The sequence below is a fragment of the Pinus tabuliformis genome, chromosome J (assembly GCF_031772625.1).
Source record: "Pinus tabuliformis cultivar Carrire ecotype Pingquan chromosome J, CPIR1, whole genome shotgun sequence".
NCBI classification, from domain to species: domain Eukaryota; kingdom Viridiplantae; phylum Streptophyta; class Pinopsida; order Pinales; family Pinaceae; genus Pinus; species Pinus tabuliformis.
The window spans coordinates 84,899,375-84,917,415 of NC_142295.1; the positions used below are offsets into that span (position 1 = coordinate 84,899,375).

At 38.8% G+C, this 18,041-nt stretch overlaps 1 protein-coding gene across 2 annotated transcripts in view; it reads left to right on the top strand.

The window, feature by feature from the left end:
* Positions 1–18,041, top strand: part of LOC149225628 (protein ACCUMULATION AND REPLICATION OF CHLOROPLASTS 3, chloroplastic-like) — a 514,713-nt gene that overhangs the window by 144,429 nt on the left and 352,243 nt on the right. For both annotated transcript variants that reach the window (XM_089377212.1, XM_089377213.1), the window contains exon 5: positions 2,216–2,264. In XM_089377212.1, the coding sequence (XP_089233338.1) occupies positions 2,216–2,264 (49 nt within the window). The remainder of the gene's footprint in view (positions 1–2,215; positions 2,265–18,041) is intronic.

The following is an 18,041-nucleotide window of genomic DNA, read 5'->3' on the forward strand; positions in this document are numbered from 1 at the left end:
CCTTCTAGGCAGTTCCAACTGTTCGGAAAAGTCGGAAAAGCCGGAACTGTCGGAAAAGTTGGAAAAGTCGGAATTGTCGGAAAAGCCGGAATTGCCAAAAGAGCTGGAACTATCGGAAAAGCCGGAACTGTCACAAAAGCTGGAAAAGCCGGAACTATCGGAAAAGCCGGAATTGTCGCAAAAGCCGGAACTGTCGTAAAAGCCGGAAAAGCCGGAAAAGCCGGAACTGCCGGAAAAGCCGGAAAAGCCGGAACTGTCGGAAAAGCCGGAACTGTCGGAAAAATAGGAAAAGCCAGAATCGCTGGAACTATCGGAACTGCAAGAACTGCCGAGAACAGTCGGAACTGCAGGGAACAGCCGAAACTGCCGGGAACAGCCGAAACTGCCGGGAAGGCAACATGGTGCAGCAATGGCACATAATGTAGTACAATGATGATGGGTGTAGCATGGTGCAGCGCGGTGAGGTGCAGCATGATGATGAAATGCAACACAACGATAGGTGAAGGAGTCACCTTGGAGAATTAGTTGAAGTAGCATGTCTTCAACTGATCTCATGTATCATCTTCTTAGAGATGATCTATGCTCTTATCTAGATAAGTGAAAGTGTTGATTTCTATTGTAAATGTACTATATCTCTCTCTCTCTCTTTCTCTGCTGAACTTTGAAGAACATAAAAGAAGAATTGATCAAGGGTTTCCCCACATTGTGGGGTTTGTCCTTGGCTAGCGCCACATCTCGTGTCCTCTTGTCTTGGCTGGTCTTCTATGATTTATATTTATGTTCTATCTGCAGTTTACTTTATGTTGACGTGATTACTAATATGGAAAAGAAATTAAATAAATTGCTCTAGCATAGAACATACCTAAAATCAACATAGTGGCCCCATGCACACTGTCTCTCAACAACTCAAACACATATTCAACAACTTACATGTGCACTTAGGAGTGGACACATGCAACTTGACATCGCTCACATGTACCTATAGCGACACTGTTATTGAATCCTAACGCATGCACACCATGAACAACATGTAGCTTGCCAAGAAGACGAATAGTCATGCATATATACAGAGCTGAACTGTCTTCAACAATTGGACAAATATTCTTGTAACTGAAATGCATTCCTATGTATAGTTATGTATGATATGAAGCATAGCAACATAGCATCTTTTCTCTCTCATTCTCTTTCAGATAGGAAATTACAACATTTACATAGTGATACAAACAATTCTACATTTGAAGGTGCTTCCCACACATTTTATTCATTTATTTGCTTTATCTTTTTTCACACTCTACACCATAACTTAATTTGTGTAATCCAAGTACGTTATCCTTCAAGGTGCATCATGAAATAGAATCACAAATCCCTTGATCAGTTATTACCCCAACATCAACCTTCCTGTCCCTCACCTCCCAAACTCTAACGCATATCACTCGGTTACATGCTACCCTCACATCAAACACCCCAATTCAATGGCATACCTCTTAAGATGTTTGTCATGGAAATGATTTGATATTCTTTGCCATATGCATTAATACATCTTACATCATATTGATTAAATTTTCTACACATATGCAGCTTTTATGAAGTAATTGAGACTTTGGTGGTTGTATGTAGAGCATAATCATTTCTTTACACTGCCATGGTTCCATTGTATTCTGCTGACAATTATAAAGATTTCAAATGTTTGTATAGAATTGTTTACATTGGCTACTCATAGGCAATCCTTTGAAACATTCATGTTTAACTTCTCTTCTTCAACTCTGCTAGATTTCCCTTTGCTGTTTTCACAAACAGAAATGTCTGAAGAACAATTCAAAAGTGACCTTTGAGATTTGATTTGATGCAATCCAATCTGCTTTGCGATGTAACCTTTCAATATGTAGGTTAAGAATCACCTTTTGATATGGCTTTTGACATGATTGTTCAAGTAACGCCAATGGTAGACAGTGATACCTATAGTGTGTGGTTGTGGATTGATGCTTGTAATATATTGAATGTTTGGATTGCTAGCATAATTGTATTTTGGGGATAATGTATTCCCCTTTTAGTAATGTTATGCAGTTTGAAGCCGTTTAAACCATTCATACTAGGTGTAAAATTATCTAGTAAAGGTTGATGGTGGTGGGTATTTTGATATAAATTGTGTGAATTATTTGATTAAATTTAAAATCATTTTAATGATTAGATGTTGTTTACCTCTTTGCCCATGTAGGTGGAAGAACTGATTGTCAAACTCACAAAATTTTCAAACTTGAGCATTGGTATGTGTTTGTATATGTTATTTTCAGGATTTTTTTGTTAAATATCATCATTAAATTGTCTGTTTGATATGTGTATTTGTTTGAGATATAAAACATACGACAAAGAATTTAGTAAAATGTATTTTAATTGCAGTTATGAAGTTGCTTTATGCTGTCTGAGTAGTTTATAATGACTTGTGGCTGCTCTTATGTTGATGAAGAAATGAATTGAAATCATATTAATGTACACTCTTGACCAAAGAAAGGGCAATGCCACTTAAGAGTATCATTGGCTAAGATAGCAAAATAAGGATTTCCTAGCACATCTCCTAAAAAGTAATAATGCTAGTCTTACAACAATGTAGGAAGATAAAGAAGCGGAAAATAGAAAGGTTTAACCAATGAAGGAAACCTTGTATATGTGTAAGAGAGTTGTTAGGAAAATAAGGAAAATATTGAAGGGGACTAGTCTTGGTCTATGTCACTCAAAGATTTTGTAGTGTTGACGATCATAGTATAGTTCCCATTGTTAAGCTTGATGACGGAGTTAGAGGAGTGTCTTAGGTCAAAGATGTGGTTGGGCTATAAAGAACCCCTTGTAATGGTACATGCCTTATTCAAGGTGAACAAACTTTTGGGGTTTAGAAGAACTGGAACGAACATGTGAAGATGATATACTTTTCAAACCCATAGCTGCAATTTGTGTCTCATCCCAAGAGTACAACCCCATATCGTGTTGAATTGTTGCTTCTACCTTCTGCTTGCCCTTCTGGTATCCCTCTTCCTTGCAATGGGTACAGGAAAGGTTTCCATCAACCTTCTTCATTGAAGTTGTTCTCTTTGGCTTCTTCTTTCCTCCGCCTTTATCTTCCTTCCACTATATGGCTTCCATGGAGACTGCACCACCTTGTTTACCTGCTTCAATATAGGTTACTTGTACACAGACCTTGTCCAGGTAAGATGGCTTCAACAATGAAATAGTGTTGTGTATATATCCATGAAAACTACTAATGGTATTTCAAAAGAGTCTCTTGTGTGTTAAGTGGGATGTTTAATGCTAATGCCATTTTTCCAAAACTCCTCTATAAAGTTTTGCACGCTTTGGCCTTTATGTTGTTGCAAAATTTGCCATTCTATTATTGCCTTCTGATTATGTGCCAAGGGGTAATTTTTTTTCAATGTCGAAGTAAATTCAAACCATGAGAAAATATTTTTACCTTCCTGAAGCCTTGTTTCCCACCATATTAATGCAGTACCTTCCAATCAAAGAGAGGCCAACTGAATTTTTACCTTGCCATCAATAATTTGTTGCACACGGTAGTAGACTTCCATCTGGCGAATCCAATTGTCAAGCTTTTCAACATTGCACTCATCATCATAATCTAGCAAGTCAAATTTGATGTCCAACTTCAACAAAGGCTTCTTTGAAGCGACTTTCCCTTGAGGAGATGGAGGAGGAGAATGAGGATAACTTGAAGGAGGAGAATTTTTCAAATCGCTTTTGTCTTTGACAAGCTTCGTTCTCTAGGTTTCCTCCACTCCCTATGCATCTCTTCAACCATGGCTTTCAATGCAATGAAAGCTTTGAAAAAATCTGCATTGGAGTTGAATGGATTTCCTTTTGGACTTCTTTCTGTTAGCGAGGCCATCTCTGTTCTTTGGGCTCACCTCGAACCAATCTCCGTATTTCCTTCTACAAGTGTTCCTTCACATTGCTTGAGTTTGCTCCTGCTTATTATGCACACTCACAAACCACTTTCAAAATTGCTTTGATACCACTTGATCTAGGTCTTTTAAAGTGACTTGGTCCGTTAAAAATGTTCAAGTGTGAATGATTACTTTTAACAAGCTTAAAATATGAGCATTTAGTTTAAAACAAGCTTTAAAGGACTTGAATGAAGCTGCACAAAAAGGAGAAATGAAGAAGAGAAGAAAAAATGCACAACCACCTGTTGATAACAGAGTTTGGTCTAGTGTGGACTACTGGTCCTACTTCCGAGAGAGTGGCCTTTTATTAAGCTCCCAAAATTCAATTACAATGGGCAAATATTTCTCGAAACTTGCACAAAAGCGGAGCTCTCTGCCACTAGGAAATGGCCTCCAAAATGCCATCAAACTCCTTCTCGGCTGCTGCAAAACGAGCTCTAAAACTTTGTTTACAATATAAAACTTAGGCTTAAACAATGTTTTAAAACTCCGACTCGGCCGAGGATCGACTCCGACTCAGTATTGACTCGGCCGGCTCGATTTCAAAGACTTGGTCGTTGTAAAAAATACATTAAATATTTATTTTTTTAATAAAAAAACATAATTTTAAAGCTTTTCATTCATGTTTCCAAACACACAACATTATAATATAGATGGAAGACAACATATGATCAAAGTAGGCTCATGAACCAATCCATTATATCAAAATGGCACCCAGTGCACTGTCCAATGGCAATACATAGTCAACTGTCATACATGATCAAAGATTCAAGAGTCAAAACAAAAAACACATAACCAAGGAGGCTAGAAATGGCCTCTACAACAAAAGTAAACTGTGACCAAACTCCAGTACTACTGGCTAGTAGCTACTGCCAGAGGAGCCAAGATCATGTCGATCAATCTCTGGATCATGATCAGAGTCAGACAGGGGGCCCCATGGCTCCTCCTCATCATCATCATCTCCAATTGCAACTGTAGAAGTGGTACCACTAGCAGGCTGTGCAACTGCAGCAGATGCAAGCTGAGATAGAGTAGATATGCGGCCGTGCTTCTGTCGTGGCTGAGCAGAGGAAGCGCCTACAACTGGAGTCCTTGCTGGCTGTGAGACTGAGGCTGGTGGATCGGGATCTGCATTCAACTGAACAACATGTTCAACTGATGCCTCGATATCTAAATCTAAATCAAGATCCTCATCAGGATCAAACTCTGCTGGATGACTCTCCACTACCCAATCTGATGTTGGATCAATGTCTTCCAACACAATGGGATCTGAATCAGGACTTTTGTTCAGCAATTGGTTTCGTTTGAGTCGGAGGTTGTATTGGACATAGACTAGATCATTTAACTGTTTTTGATCCAAACAATTTCTCCTCTTTGTGTGAATCCTCTCAAAGACAGACCAATTGTGCTCACCACCCAGTAGCACTGCAAGTTTGACTCAAAATACGAATTGCAAACTTCTGCAATTCAGGACAATGGCCACCAAAGGCCTCCCACCATTGTGCTACAAAAAACATAGGAGTGTAATGGGTTAGCTCAACAAAATTACAAACTAAGTTGCACGAAACGGGGAAACGGGTACGAGTTTCCGAAACGGGAAGCGATACGAAACGCGACCTCCCCAAATTTTGGAAACGGGGAAACGCGAATATATATATATATATATATATATATATATATATATATATATATATATATATATATATACTTCAATATATATATATATATATATATATATATATATATATATATTGAAGTATAGATATATATTTATATATATATATATTTCAGTATATATATATATATATATATATATATGTGTGTGTGTGTGTGTAATCATAAAGCATAAATGATACATTATAATCTATTACACTTAAACATTAAGATTTAATTTACATCACATTTACTCATGAATGATCACATAATGAAAATAAAAATATCGGAATATCCAAAAGCAACCTTTATTATATATCCAAATCTCAAAATCAGCCTTTATTTATATTAATATATGAGGCTGCAAGTACAATAAAGACTATAAGGCTGCAAGAGAGAAATCCAAATCAGGATTTTCTGCATCCACTTCCCATTCTTTAGAAGGACCACTGTGGTATTGGGAGTCTCCTCCTACATAGTCGAACGACCTTAGTGCTCTTGATTAAATACACGTTTCATACCCTAGTGCCCTACATGATCTTGATTATTGGGAGTTTCCCCTGCATAGAGGGCTTGGTTCTCTTGATTAAATACAAGTTCCATACCCTAGTACATGATAAAATCCAATGGAAACATTGCAATCCCTCCAATCCTGAAATCCTGAAAAACAAATAAGTCTGCTGGATTTTGAGTGAGATCTAAAATTCTACTTTCTCCATATGATATCCAATGAGGGCGAAACCACTCTCAAACATCCTGAGACATTTCATGGTAATGTTAAAAATTTAAGTAAAAGGATGAAAATGAAAAATAAAGGAGAATATCACTTTTACTTTAAGAATTTAGCATTACCATGAACTGCATATCCCTCAAACTTCCTGATGAACTGCATATCAACACTAGGACAAAAATTCACTTTTATAACTTTAGACACGCATCTAGAAGCAACAAGAAGTCACGAACATACCCTAAAAGTAAATTAAAAAATAAAAATAAAAAAAACACGAGTTAATGAGGAAATGTGGGTCGTACAACCCTGAAATGCGTTCGGAAACGCGTTTCACGACCGTACCAAACACGTTTCCGCGTTTCGTACCCGTTTCCGTACGGAAACAGACCTCTATACCACGTTTCCTGCAACATAGATTACAAATTATATCCAACTTTCAAATTATAAACGATTTAACAAACTTTAAAAAAAAGTAAAACTATTAAGAATTTGAAAATTGAAATTTTTGTTTACCTGGCTCATCTGCTTCTCTTGCAATCTTTGCTAGGTTCTTCCTAAAGATACCCGAGGCATTGCTGAAGGTTGTGACCTGTCGGTGTATCTACAGCTGTTCAGACTCCAATGGGATCATTCGATCAATGCAATCAATCAGTCCATCTCTAACCTCCCCCCTCAAAGCTCCTGACTCCTTAGCTTTATAATGATACCGTGGGTTCAAAAAATACCCAGCTGCATGTATAGGGCGATGGAGTTGATTGTTCCATCTTTCATCAACGATTGCCCAAATGGGCCCATACTTTGCCACTCTATCCTTGTATGCCGTCTTTGTTTGCTCCTTTGCTTGATCCATAGCCTCATAAATGAAGCCCATAGCCAACCTTCCCCCATGCACCAACTGCAACACCTTAACTAGTGGCTCAGCAAGCTTCACAATCTTTGCTGCCTTTCTCCAAAAAGTTTCTTCATAGACTTTCTTTTTCAATTCTTTGCCTTCCGGTTTGTTAGACCAATTGCTTTGATTCCATTCATCACTAGAAAACATCTTTCACAAGTTTCTATGTTGGGAAAGCATAGATTGCAATGTCAAAAAATGAGTAGCAAATCTAGTGATGGCAGGCCTAATAATATCCTTGCCCCCAGTGTGTTTCCTCATAAGGCTCAAAATCAATGAATGATTGTAGATAAATTTTGTTATGCTTTTGGCATGATCTACAGTGTTTTTGACCCAATCTATTTTTCCAATATCCTCAAGCATGAGGTCTATGCAATGTGCAGCACATGGGGTCCAGAAGATGGTCTTGTGTTTTTCCTCTAACAGTTTACCAACAAGAACATAGTTAGAGGCATTATCTGTGATGACTTGAACAACATTAGCCACCCCCACCTCCTCAACAACCTGATCCAATAGCTGAAACAACAATTGCCCATCTTTTACCTTATCAGATGCATCAACTGATTTTAAAAACATGGTTCCCCGTGGGCAGAAGACAAGAAAGTTTATGATGGTACGGTTTCTTTGATCAGTCCATCCATCTGACATGATGGTACATCTTGTTCTTGCCCATGAGTCCTTGAAATCTTTCAAATACTCATTAATGGAGTCAATTTCTTTCTGCAAACGATACCCCTTAGCTCATGCATAGTAGGGCCTTTGAAGCCTTTTCCAGCAGCATGTATGGCATCAAACATAGGCTCATAATATGGTGAACGGGAAGCATTGAAGGGTATATCAACATCATACCACCATCTAGCTATGTACTCACAAGCAGTCTCCCTCAATTCTTTCTTCCAATGGTCATCTAAAGTGGGTTGCATTTGACTTTTACTAGCTTGAGGACCATGTGCATCTGATGGAGAGGAGGGAGTGAAATAACTTTTGATAGTCATATCACCTTTTTTCATTCTACCCTTTCCCTTAACTTGAACAGAACCAAAAGAGGGAGGAACATATCGGAAAGGGTTGGATGCATCAGTATGACGGATAGAGGAAGAACCCTCAAAATCATAATGGAGGTTGGTAGCCATCATTTTTTGTATCTCCCTCTTCCTCCCAATTTCAACCTCTAACTCTCTTTGCCTAGTCTTGTCTTCTTTAAACTTCTCAAAGCTGGCTAACAATTGCTTCCTAATCTCCCCAATTTCTAGTGAGGCACATGGAGTAATTTGGCCTCTAATCCCCGCCAAGTGTTGTTTCAACGCATTAATGCCCCCAGGACCTTCCTTCATTTTCCTATGGCAAAATTTGCAATGCATTTCACTATCAACCATTTCAACATATGCCCAAGCAGGATCTCTTGCTCTAGGTGCCATTTTTTGACTAGGAAATGAAAGCAAACAATCTCAAAAAAAAGAAAAAAAAAAGAAAAAAAGTAGAAGCACACACATTGATTCAATGTTTATTTCTTTCACAAAAAACACTCTCTAGGCTTTCTATGTTTATTTCTTTCACAAAAAACACTCTCTAGGCTTTCTAGATTTGCCCCTAAAATTTAATAAGCAAAAACAGATTTGTAGAGGTGAAAAAAAATACCTCCAGGCACAAACTGCCTCCTCAAGCTTGCTCCAAGAATCAACTCCTCAATGCTGCTCCAAATGGCTACCCAAGAAGCTCCTCACTCCAGCTACAATGCTTGCCCAAGACTCCTCACTGCTGCTCCAAAAACAAACTCAAGAACTGCTCACTAACTCTCAATGAAGTTCTCACTCAAATGCATGAGATGGCTGTGAGAGAATGAGAGCATTTGAGTGTGTTAAATAGGGTTTGGGAGGGGGAAATGGACCCCAAATAGCATTTAACTAATTCATAAAACACATTGGAGTCCCCACCAATCAGCAAACACTTGAAAATTAAAAAAAAAAATGACAAATCGCAGTTTTATTGGGGTTATGGGCCGCAGGTAATGACTCGGCTGAGTTATTGCGGAAACGGCCGAGTTGGCCGAGTCATGGCTGACTCGGTCGAGTCATGCAATAACTCGGCTGAGTCAGCCATGACTCGGCCTCCCGTACCGTTTTTTCAACCGAGTCAAAATTTTTTGCAATGAAACGGATCAACTCTGCCGTTTTCGTTTCGAATCGGCCGAATTTTAGAACATTGGGCTTAAATTTGCCTTCAATACTCTCGGCTTTGCTATAATTTCATAAATCCGAACCTTAGCACACTGACATATATTTTTATTATATAAAACACAGTGGGTTCCAAACAACTTGGGATGAAATCTGCAGGTGGTTGTGAAGGGGCACAACTTAAATATTATGTTGGCCTTTTAGATTACAATGGCGTTTAAACTCCATGCAATGGTAATAAACAACAATATTACGTTTGGTGATGTGGGATCAAAACTGTGGTCGGCTTCCTTTGAAATGTGGTCCAATGATATGCAATTCATTAGTTGGTTAAATTTGGCTGTTCATTGTGGTAACATTGTGATGTTATAACCATATGACTTGCAGTCGAATTGAACCATGGCACGATGGTAATGCTCGCAATGCGGCCCAATTATGTTGTATTGCATGGTGGAGTGTATTGGTGTTGGTTTCAAGGAGGTCGCAAGGTCAAACCCACTAGTCTCCCCATTTTGCATGGCATATCAACAATGTTAAATATAATTTTTTCGTGGTTTATTATAACTGCCCATGTTGGTCCAACGGTCAAGCCGCTGGTTGACCTCCACCAAGGTCAGCGGTTCAAACCTCGTAGACTCCAATTGTTGAACAATTTTGACCTTCTGCACTATTCCCGAGGTGCCACATGGCGCTCTCCGATTGGGCCACAGGCACGCTCCCATTGGTCCACATCACGTGCCCAGTTGGATGGCACCTTAGCTTACCATGTCAGCTTTCCTATCACGTGTCCTCCAAGCTTGCTACATTAGTTCTATATGGTTGCCACATCAACTATATGGTCTGCCACGCGGCATTTCCTAGTGGTGCCACATGGCAGTGATGTCAACGTTTTTGCTTGTTTCATGTGAACTTCAGAACCTCATAACTTTTGCATTTCGGCTCCTTTTGACTTGATTCAAGTTGCATTAGAATCATCTCATCAAACTCTTCGACATGGTTCCGTTTCCATCGAGTTTTGGGAGCTTCAAATTTTAGGCCTTTCCAAGATCCTCTAAGATGATTGAGGGATGGCTTTACACCTCTCTATCATAGTGACATCTATCCCAACTTTGAGAGAACATATGACACTGCAGCCCCAACCTTGCCATTCATGAGATGAGCTTTTGGCTTTGAGAAGCCTCCACATGGTCATATGCCCCTTGCCACACCTATAGATGCTGAAATGCTGGGCCAAGAATTGAAGGTTTTGGCTTGATTGATGATATGCCTGAATGGACCTAGGGGGGCTTGAGGAGGTCGAGTGGGTTGCTGATTTTGCTGGAAGAACATGGTGCCGTTTCCATCGAGTTTTGGGAACTTCGAATTTTAGGCCTTTCCAAGATTCTCTAAGATCATTGAGGGACGGCTTTACACCTCTCTAGCATAGTGACATCTATCCCAACTTTGAGAGAACATATGACACTGCAGCCCCAACATTGCCATTCATGAGGTGAGCTTTTGGCTTTGAGGAGCCTCCACATGGTCGTATGCCCCTTGCCACACCTATAGATGCTGAAATGCTGGGCCAAGAATTGAAGGTTTTGGCTTGATTGATGATATGCCCAAATGAACCTTGGGGGCTTGTGGAGGTCGAGTGGGTTGCTGATTTTGCTGGAAGAATTTATCTTATGCCGAAATGGACCTAGGGGGCTTGTGGAGGTCGAGTGAGTTGCTGATTTTGCTGGAAGAATTTATCTTATGCCCAAATGGACCTAGGGGGCTTGTGGAGATCGAGTGGGTTGCTGATTTTGCTGGAAGAATTTATCTTAGGTTTTGCTATAATTTCCTTGTAAATTCTGAGGGCCATTTTCTCTGGTTAGGGAGCCCATGATTTCTTTGAGAAATTAAATGATGAGAAGTTGGAGGGTTAATTTCTGTTGCTGTCTTGTCTGATTTTTTTAGGTTATTTTCAGAAATATTTCCCTCTACTATTTGCTAAGATAAAGTGCCGAAGAATTATCTGTTTATAGTTTTCAGAGTTTATTTACTGTGAAAAATATCATTTACTGGGTAAAATAATTTCTGAGGGTAAAATAATTGCATGAGACATTAAATCTGAAACTGGCACTTGGAAAATTGACATTCTCTAAAGGAAGAAATAGAGAATATAAGTATGTTAGGTTTATTAATGTCCATGAATAACCAAAAGGATAGGTCAATAAGGCTCAAAAGTACAATTAGTGTTGACAAAATGTAGGAGTGCTAGAGCAACTTCTATAAGTTGAATGTTAAACGATAAAACATAAAGCTAAAAAAAGTTAAACTACTGAATGAGAGAAGTAAATGAAATGGATGACCCAAAAATTAATAAGAGAAAACATACTATCACTGAACACAAGGTCACAATAAAACTTCTGCATAATATACAAAGTAATGACTTGTATGTAAATGAGAAGCATGTTTGTTAGACCACCAAGGTCTGCCGTCTAAGGAGTGGTTGTCTGAGACAGGTTTTTTACATATGATGTTTTTTATATTGTGGAGTGTTGGGAATTATTTGCTGTTACTTCTGTAGCTGCAGGTATGCTTGAGAATGTTGGGACTTCTTATGTGAGACTTCGTGTCATCTCCTCTGTTAGTGTCAGTGATTTCTGCCTGTCACCAGTGATCAAATATGCTTTTACCAAGTTTGTTAGGGGTCTCAAGGTCAAATTTTATCATGTCACTAGGTTTTTAGAATAAAATTTGGTCACTGGTTAGTTTGTTTAGGTTTATCTCTATTCTCTCAAAAATCTCACATGCCGGTCGCTTACATCACTTAGATGAGTGTATCATCATAAAGAGAATGTCATCATCATGTCAGTCATCACCATCAGAACTTTACTCAGTCTAATGTCTTCATTAGGTCATTAGGGTTTCAAGGTCCATTTTCATTTCATGCATAAAAATCCGGCATAAGATGAGTTGTGATAAGCAACTATTTTCAATAAATCATGAGTACTTCATGGCCACAATCTCAAGGTTCCAAAAGAAAGAAGGTTCACTGTTCAAAAAGGTAAAAAGAAGTTCAGATTACAAATCTCCAAGGTGGTCAAGTTCAAAAAGAGTGAAAGTCATGTTTTGAAAAAGGTATGTGGGGCCCATTTTCACTCAAAAGAGGATCATACTATGCCTATAAAAGCCCAAAAGTCCCAATCATATCTCATTTGCATCCTTACTTCCTTTGTTTATCGAGCTCTCTCCTCTTTAAGTGAAAAACATGGGTTTTCTAGCTAAATTTGGCAAAAATTCCTAGGTGCTGCACTTTTGTGAACTGCGCTGCGTTTCTGGGAGAGACGATGTGCTTTTGTGAACTGTGCTGCGCTTCGGCGCTGCACTTCTGTCAACTGCGCTGCGCTCAGGACAAAGTGGCCAGAAATTCAAAGAAAATTGCCCAAATTCAAAATTTAAGCTTACACTCTAGTTTATTATTGCTTTAAGCTATTTGGCAAGTAAGTACAATCATCTCGCTCCCTCTTTCCTTTTGGCAAATCAAATGAATGATGTTTAGTTTAATCATTTAGGGTTTGGATGAATTTCATGTTTTTAAACTTACTAATGGTGAGTTTAGTCAGCTGGAAACATTGAAAACCCTATATATTGATATCCCATACCTCTGTTTGCATACAAATTACCATTTCATTCACCAAAAAAGTCTTTTCCTTTCAATTTACTCCATCTTCCTACAAACCCTAGCTCTTACCTATCAAAATGAGCAGTTTTCCTAGCTAGGATCGTTTTTAAAATTGTCTTGCTTCTCTTCCCTCATTCATTTCCCTCCATTTCAACTTCCTAAGATTTCTAAAACCCCTACCCATCTCTCAAAATTTCCCTATCATCATTTCCCTTCCCTAACTCCCACATTTCACCATTTCACTCATTCCTCACTGTTTTTTTCCATTTCTCTATTATCTAGGGTTTTCATAATGGAGGGAGACTCTTCAGCATCAGAAAAGAGAAAACATCATAAAGGAGGGAGGATTATGAGATATGAGCCTACAAACTGCAATGAAATCAACTCTTCACCATTCATTAAACAGTGCTTTGAAGATGTCAGCTGCCTAGGGTTTTGTCAAAGGGTGGGTGAAATAGGTTTTCATGAGCTCACTAATTGGATTGCCACCAATTTGAAGGGAGAAAAAGCCATCATAGCAGGAATTGAATTTACATTCTCAGTAGCTGCCATCTCTCTTGCCATAGGGATACCTAATCATGGGGAGTATTGGTTCAAAGGCATGAGCCTAGATCTTGAGCAATACAAACCTTTCTTAAAATCACCGTACAAAGAGGCTCATTCACACATCATTCCATTCAGATCCCTGTTGGAAAAGTATGCGCCCTTGATGAAGGTTGTAATGAAGTTTTTCACTTGTGAGGGGAAATTTTCCAGATTGTATGGATACCACATTAGGCTGTTATATACAATAGGAGTGATTGTTCAGTTCATCTCCCGATGACTATTCACATTCCTAATTTATTTATTTACACAAAATTCCCCCAATCATGAAGATTAGGTGTCAACATTCCCCCCCTTAATCTGAAGGGGTGTTGGTGAGTCCAAGCATCATTCTGAATCGTTCAAGCTTTTCCCTTCCAAGTGCTTTAGTGAAGATGTCTGCAATTTGCTCATTTGTGGAACAATGACGGAGATGGATTGTTTTGGCCTCAACATGATGTCGAATCAGATGATATTTAGTATTGATATGCTTTGTTCGATCATGGAACTTTGGGTTCTTGGCCAACTTTATTGCAGAGGTGTTGTCAATCATGAGTGGAGTTGATTGTACTTGTTTTACCTGCAAATCTTCAAGAATTTTCCTGAGCCACACAATTTCTTTCGTTGCTTCAGCTGCTGCCACGTATTCTGCTTCTGTTGTGGAATCTGCTGGAACTGATTGTTTGCGTGATCTCCAGGAGACAGCTCCTGATCCAAGACTCATAGCATATCCTGAAGTAGATACCCCAGTTTCTTTGTCTCCATCGAAGTCTGAATGTATCCAATCAAGCTGAAGTCGTCCATTGTGTATACTTGATTCCAAGGTCTTGAGTTCCCTTCAAGTACCTTTGAACTCTTTTTGCAGCAGACCAATGTCCTTCACAAGGCTTTTGCATAAACCTGGAGAGGATTCCAATAGCAAATGAAATGTCTGGTCTGGTAGTAGTGAGATAGATGAGACTTCCTACAAGCTGTCTATACTTTGTTGCATCCTCAAATTCCTTTCCTTCAATAGATGTGAGCTTTAAGTTTTGTTCCATTGGAGTCGAAAGAGGATTGCACTCTATCATGCCAAATCTGTTTAACAAATCTCCAATGTATTTCTTTTGAGAAAGAAATATGGATTTTGGATGTTGGGTTACTTCAATGCCAAGATAGTAATGAACATAGCCCAAATCAGTCATTTCAAAACTTTTCCCCAATTCCTTCTTTATGGATGCAATGTAGCTTTCATTGTTCCCTGTCATTAAAAGATCATCTACATATACTACAAGATATACAACTGTTTTGCCAACTTTCTTGACAAATAAAGTTGCATCATCAAGATCAAAATGATTGAAGTTGAGTTTCAGAAGATGCTCAGTTAGTTTTTCATACCAGGCTCGCGGTGCTTGTTTGAGGCCATACAAGGATTTCACAAGTTTGCATACTTTATGTTCATGTCCTTTCACAGCAAATCCTTCAGGATGGGACATAAAAACATTCTCTTTTAGATCTCCATTCAAGAAGGCAGTTTTTACATCCATTTGATGGACTTTCCAACCGTTCTGAGCTGCTAGTGCAAAGAGCGTCCGGATGGTGGCCCACTTTGCTGTGGGGGCAAAAGTTTCCTCATAATCGACCCCTTCCTTCTGTGCAAAACCTTTTGCCACAAGCCTAGCTTTGTGCTTGTCAAGTGAGCCATCAGCTTTGTACTTGTTCTTGTAGACCCACTTGCAGCCAATTGGTTTGGTTCCAAATGGAGGATCAACCAGCTTCCAAGTGCCATTCTTTATGAGTGCATCATACTCCTTTTGCATCGCTTCTTTCCATTCATCATGAGAAGCAGCTTCTTTGAAGGAAGTTGGTTCAAAATCTGTAGGCAAGTTCAATTCACAATCATAAGTAACATCCATATCAACTGGTGAATTAGAGTCATCTACATCACCTCCATTTTGTTGGTTTGAGTTTCTGGTTCCTGTTTTTCCAATTTCATCAAGATGAACACTTTCAAGTGTCTTTGTCAGCCACTTTGGGGGACCTTTCTGAGATGGTCCAGGCTGCTCTGTTGATTGAGTTGGGACTGAATCAAGATTGAGTCTCCCAATTCTATCAATTACATCACTTAAAGCATCATCCGTTGTTGGAGTTTCATGCAGGGGAGATTGTTCTTCAGAAGAAGATTCCACATGTTGATCTAGTATAGGAATCCCCCCTTCAAGATGTGGAATCTGATTATCAAATTCTTGAAATGATTTCGTTTTTGCGAATCTATCCAAGCGATCAAGTTGGCGCTCAACAACATTGTCAGATTTGGATGATTCAAGAAAAATTACATCTCTAGATACAACAAACTTTTTGTTTACTTCATCATAGAGGCGGTATGCTTTGGAGGTGTTTGAATACCCTAGGAAGATACACTTACGACTTCTAGCACCAAGTTTGTTTCTACGTGCCTTTGGTATCAAAGCATAACAGGTGGAACCAAAGATCCTGAGATGTTTTACCGAAGGAACATGTCCATACCATAATTCATAAGGAGTCTTGTTTCTTATAGCATTAGATGGACATCTATTCTTTATATATGCAGCACATAGAGCAGCATCAACCCAAAACATTATCTTTATATTTTTGAAGAAAAGCATGGATCGTACCATATTCAAGATTGTTCTATTCATTTTTTCAGCTACACCATTCTGTTGGGGATTATAAGGCATAGTTGTTTGATGTTTGATCCCATGTTGGCGAAGATAGTTTTCAAATTCATTTGATGTATACTCTTTTCCATTATCAGTGCGAATAGACCCAATATGAGATTGTGCATCATTTTCAATCCATTTATGAAAATTCTTGAATGTTTGAAAGACATCAGATTTGTTCTTCAATAAATAAACCCAACACATTCTGGTGAAATCATCAATAAATGTCATGATATATTTATTTCCATTTGCAGAAGGAACAGGCATTGGACCACATAAATCTGAATGAATGAGTTCAAGCTTCCTATGTGCTCTTGAATGTGAATCATGAAAAGACTGTTTGCTATGATTTCCTAGAATGCAAGCATCACATTGCTTATGTTTCCTAGGAATTGTAGGCAAACCAGCAACACCATTTTTCTTCAATAAGAGGAGACTGTCATAATTTAAATGTCCAAATCTAGCATGCCATAATAACTTGATGGAAGTGTACCTTCTTCATGATGAGAAATATATGAGAAATGTTGTGCGTGAGCAGAGGTTCCTTGTAGTTTGAGAAGCCTTTCTTCTTCTATTCCCCTCATGACAAGTGAGTGGTCAGAAGCTTTTCTTACCTCAAGCTTGCCATCAAACATATGAATGGAGTGACCTTGCTGGCGGATGTGGACCAAGGACAACAAGTTTCTCTTGAGTTGTGGGAGATATAGAACATGATCCAGAAGAAAGTCTGGAAGACCAGGCAGTTTAAGCCTGATTGTGCCAAGCCCTGATGGCTTGATTTTTGACTGATCTGCAAAGTATACTGCTCCATCAACATTATCAGTGAAATCTTCAAAAATATATTTTCTATGAGTCATATGACAGGTTGCTCCTGAATCAAGCAACCAATCATTTTTCGAAGAAGCAAGTGATGCATTAAACAAATCTTTATTTACTCCAATGTTACATTGTGCCTCAATATAGTGAGCGGATTCAGGTGCTTTACCTTTGTCTGTATCATCAGTTTTACCTTTCTGTTGGTTTCTTTTCTGCTCAATTTTTTCCCATGGTAGCTTGCATGTAGCTTGCATGTAGAGGCATCATGTGATCCATTTCTTTTGCAGCGAATGCAATGTAAGTCTGCCTTTTCTTCTTGAGATTGTTTGCCCCCCCTGCCTCTGAAATATCTTCCTCTTCCTCTTCGTCCACCTCTTCCTCTTGTAGAATCTTGAGCAGGCTGCTTTTCTTTATGAGCAAGGCACACAGTCTCTTCAGAAGATTCAGGGGCTGTCTTCTTTCCAAAGGCTTTTTCTCTTTCAACAAACTTTTTCACAAGAGAGTCAAAGGTTATATCTTTAAGATTTCCATTTGCTTGTAAAGACTCAAGATAATTGGAGTAAGTAGGATAGAGTGCCTTGAGAAAAGCAATAAGAGGGATATCCAGCTCAACTTTAGTGGATTTGATATCATGCATTATAGACTTTTCTTCAGATGCAAGAGCAAGAGGATCATTATTTTTCAGTTGAAGAGTGAAGAGTTTAATCATGAGCTGAACAACTCCAAGTGCAGAATGCGAGTCATAGAGTTCTTTCAGCTTTTGTAAAGCTTCAAAGGCAGTTGAATATGATGAAATATGGCGACTCACCTCTTCATTTACAGATGTTGCGATTAATGCATAGGCTTTGCTGTTCTTGTTTTCCCAAATGACGAGCTCTTTTTCTGAGGTAGGTTGTACTGAGTCATTGTCTCCT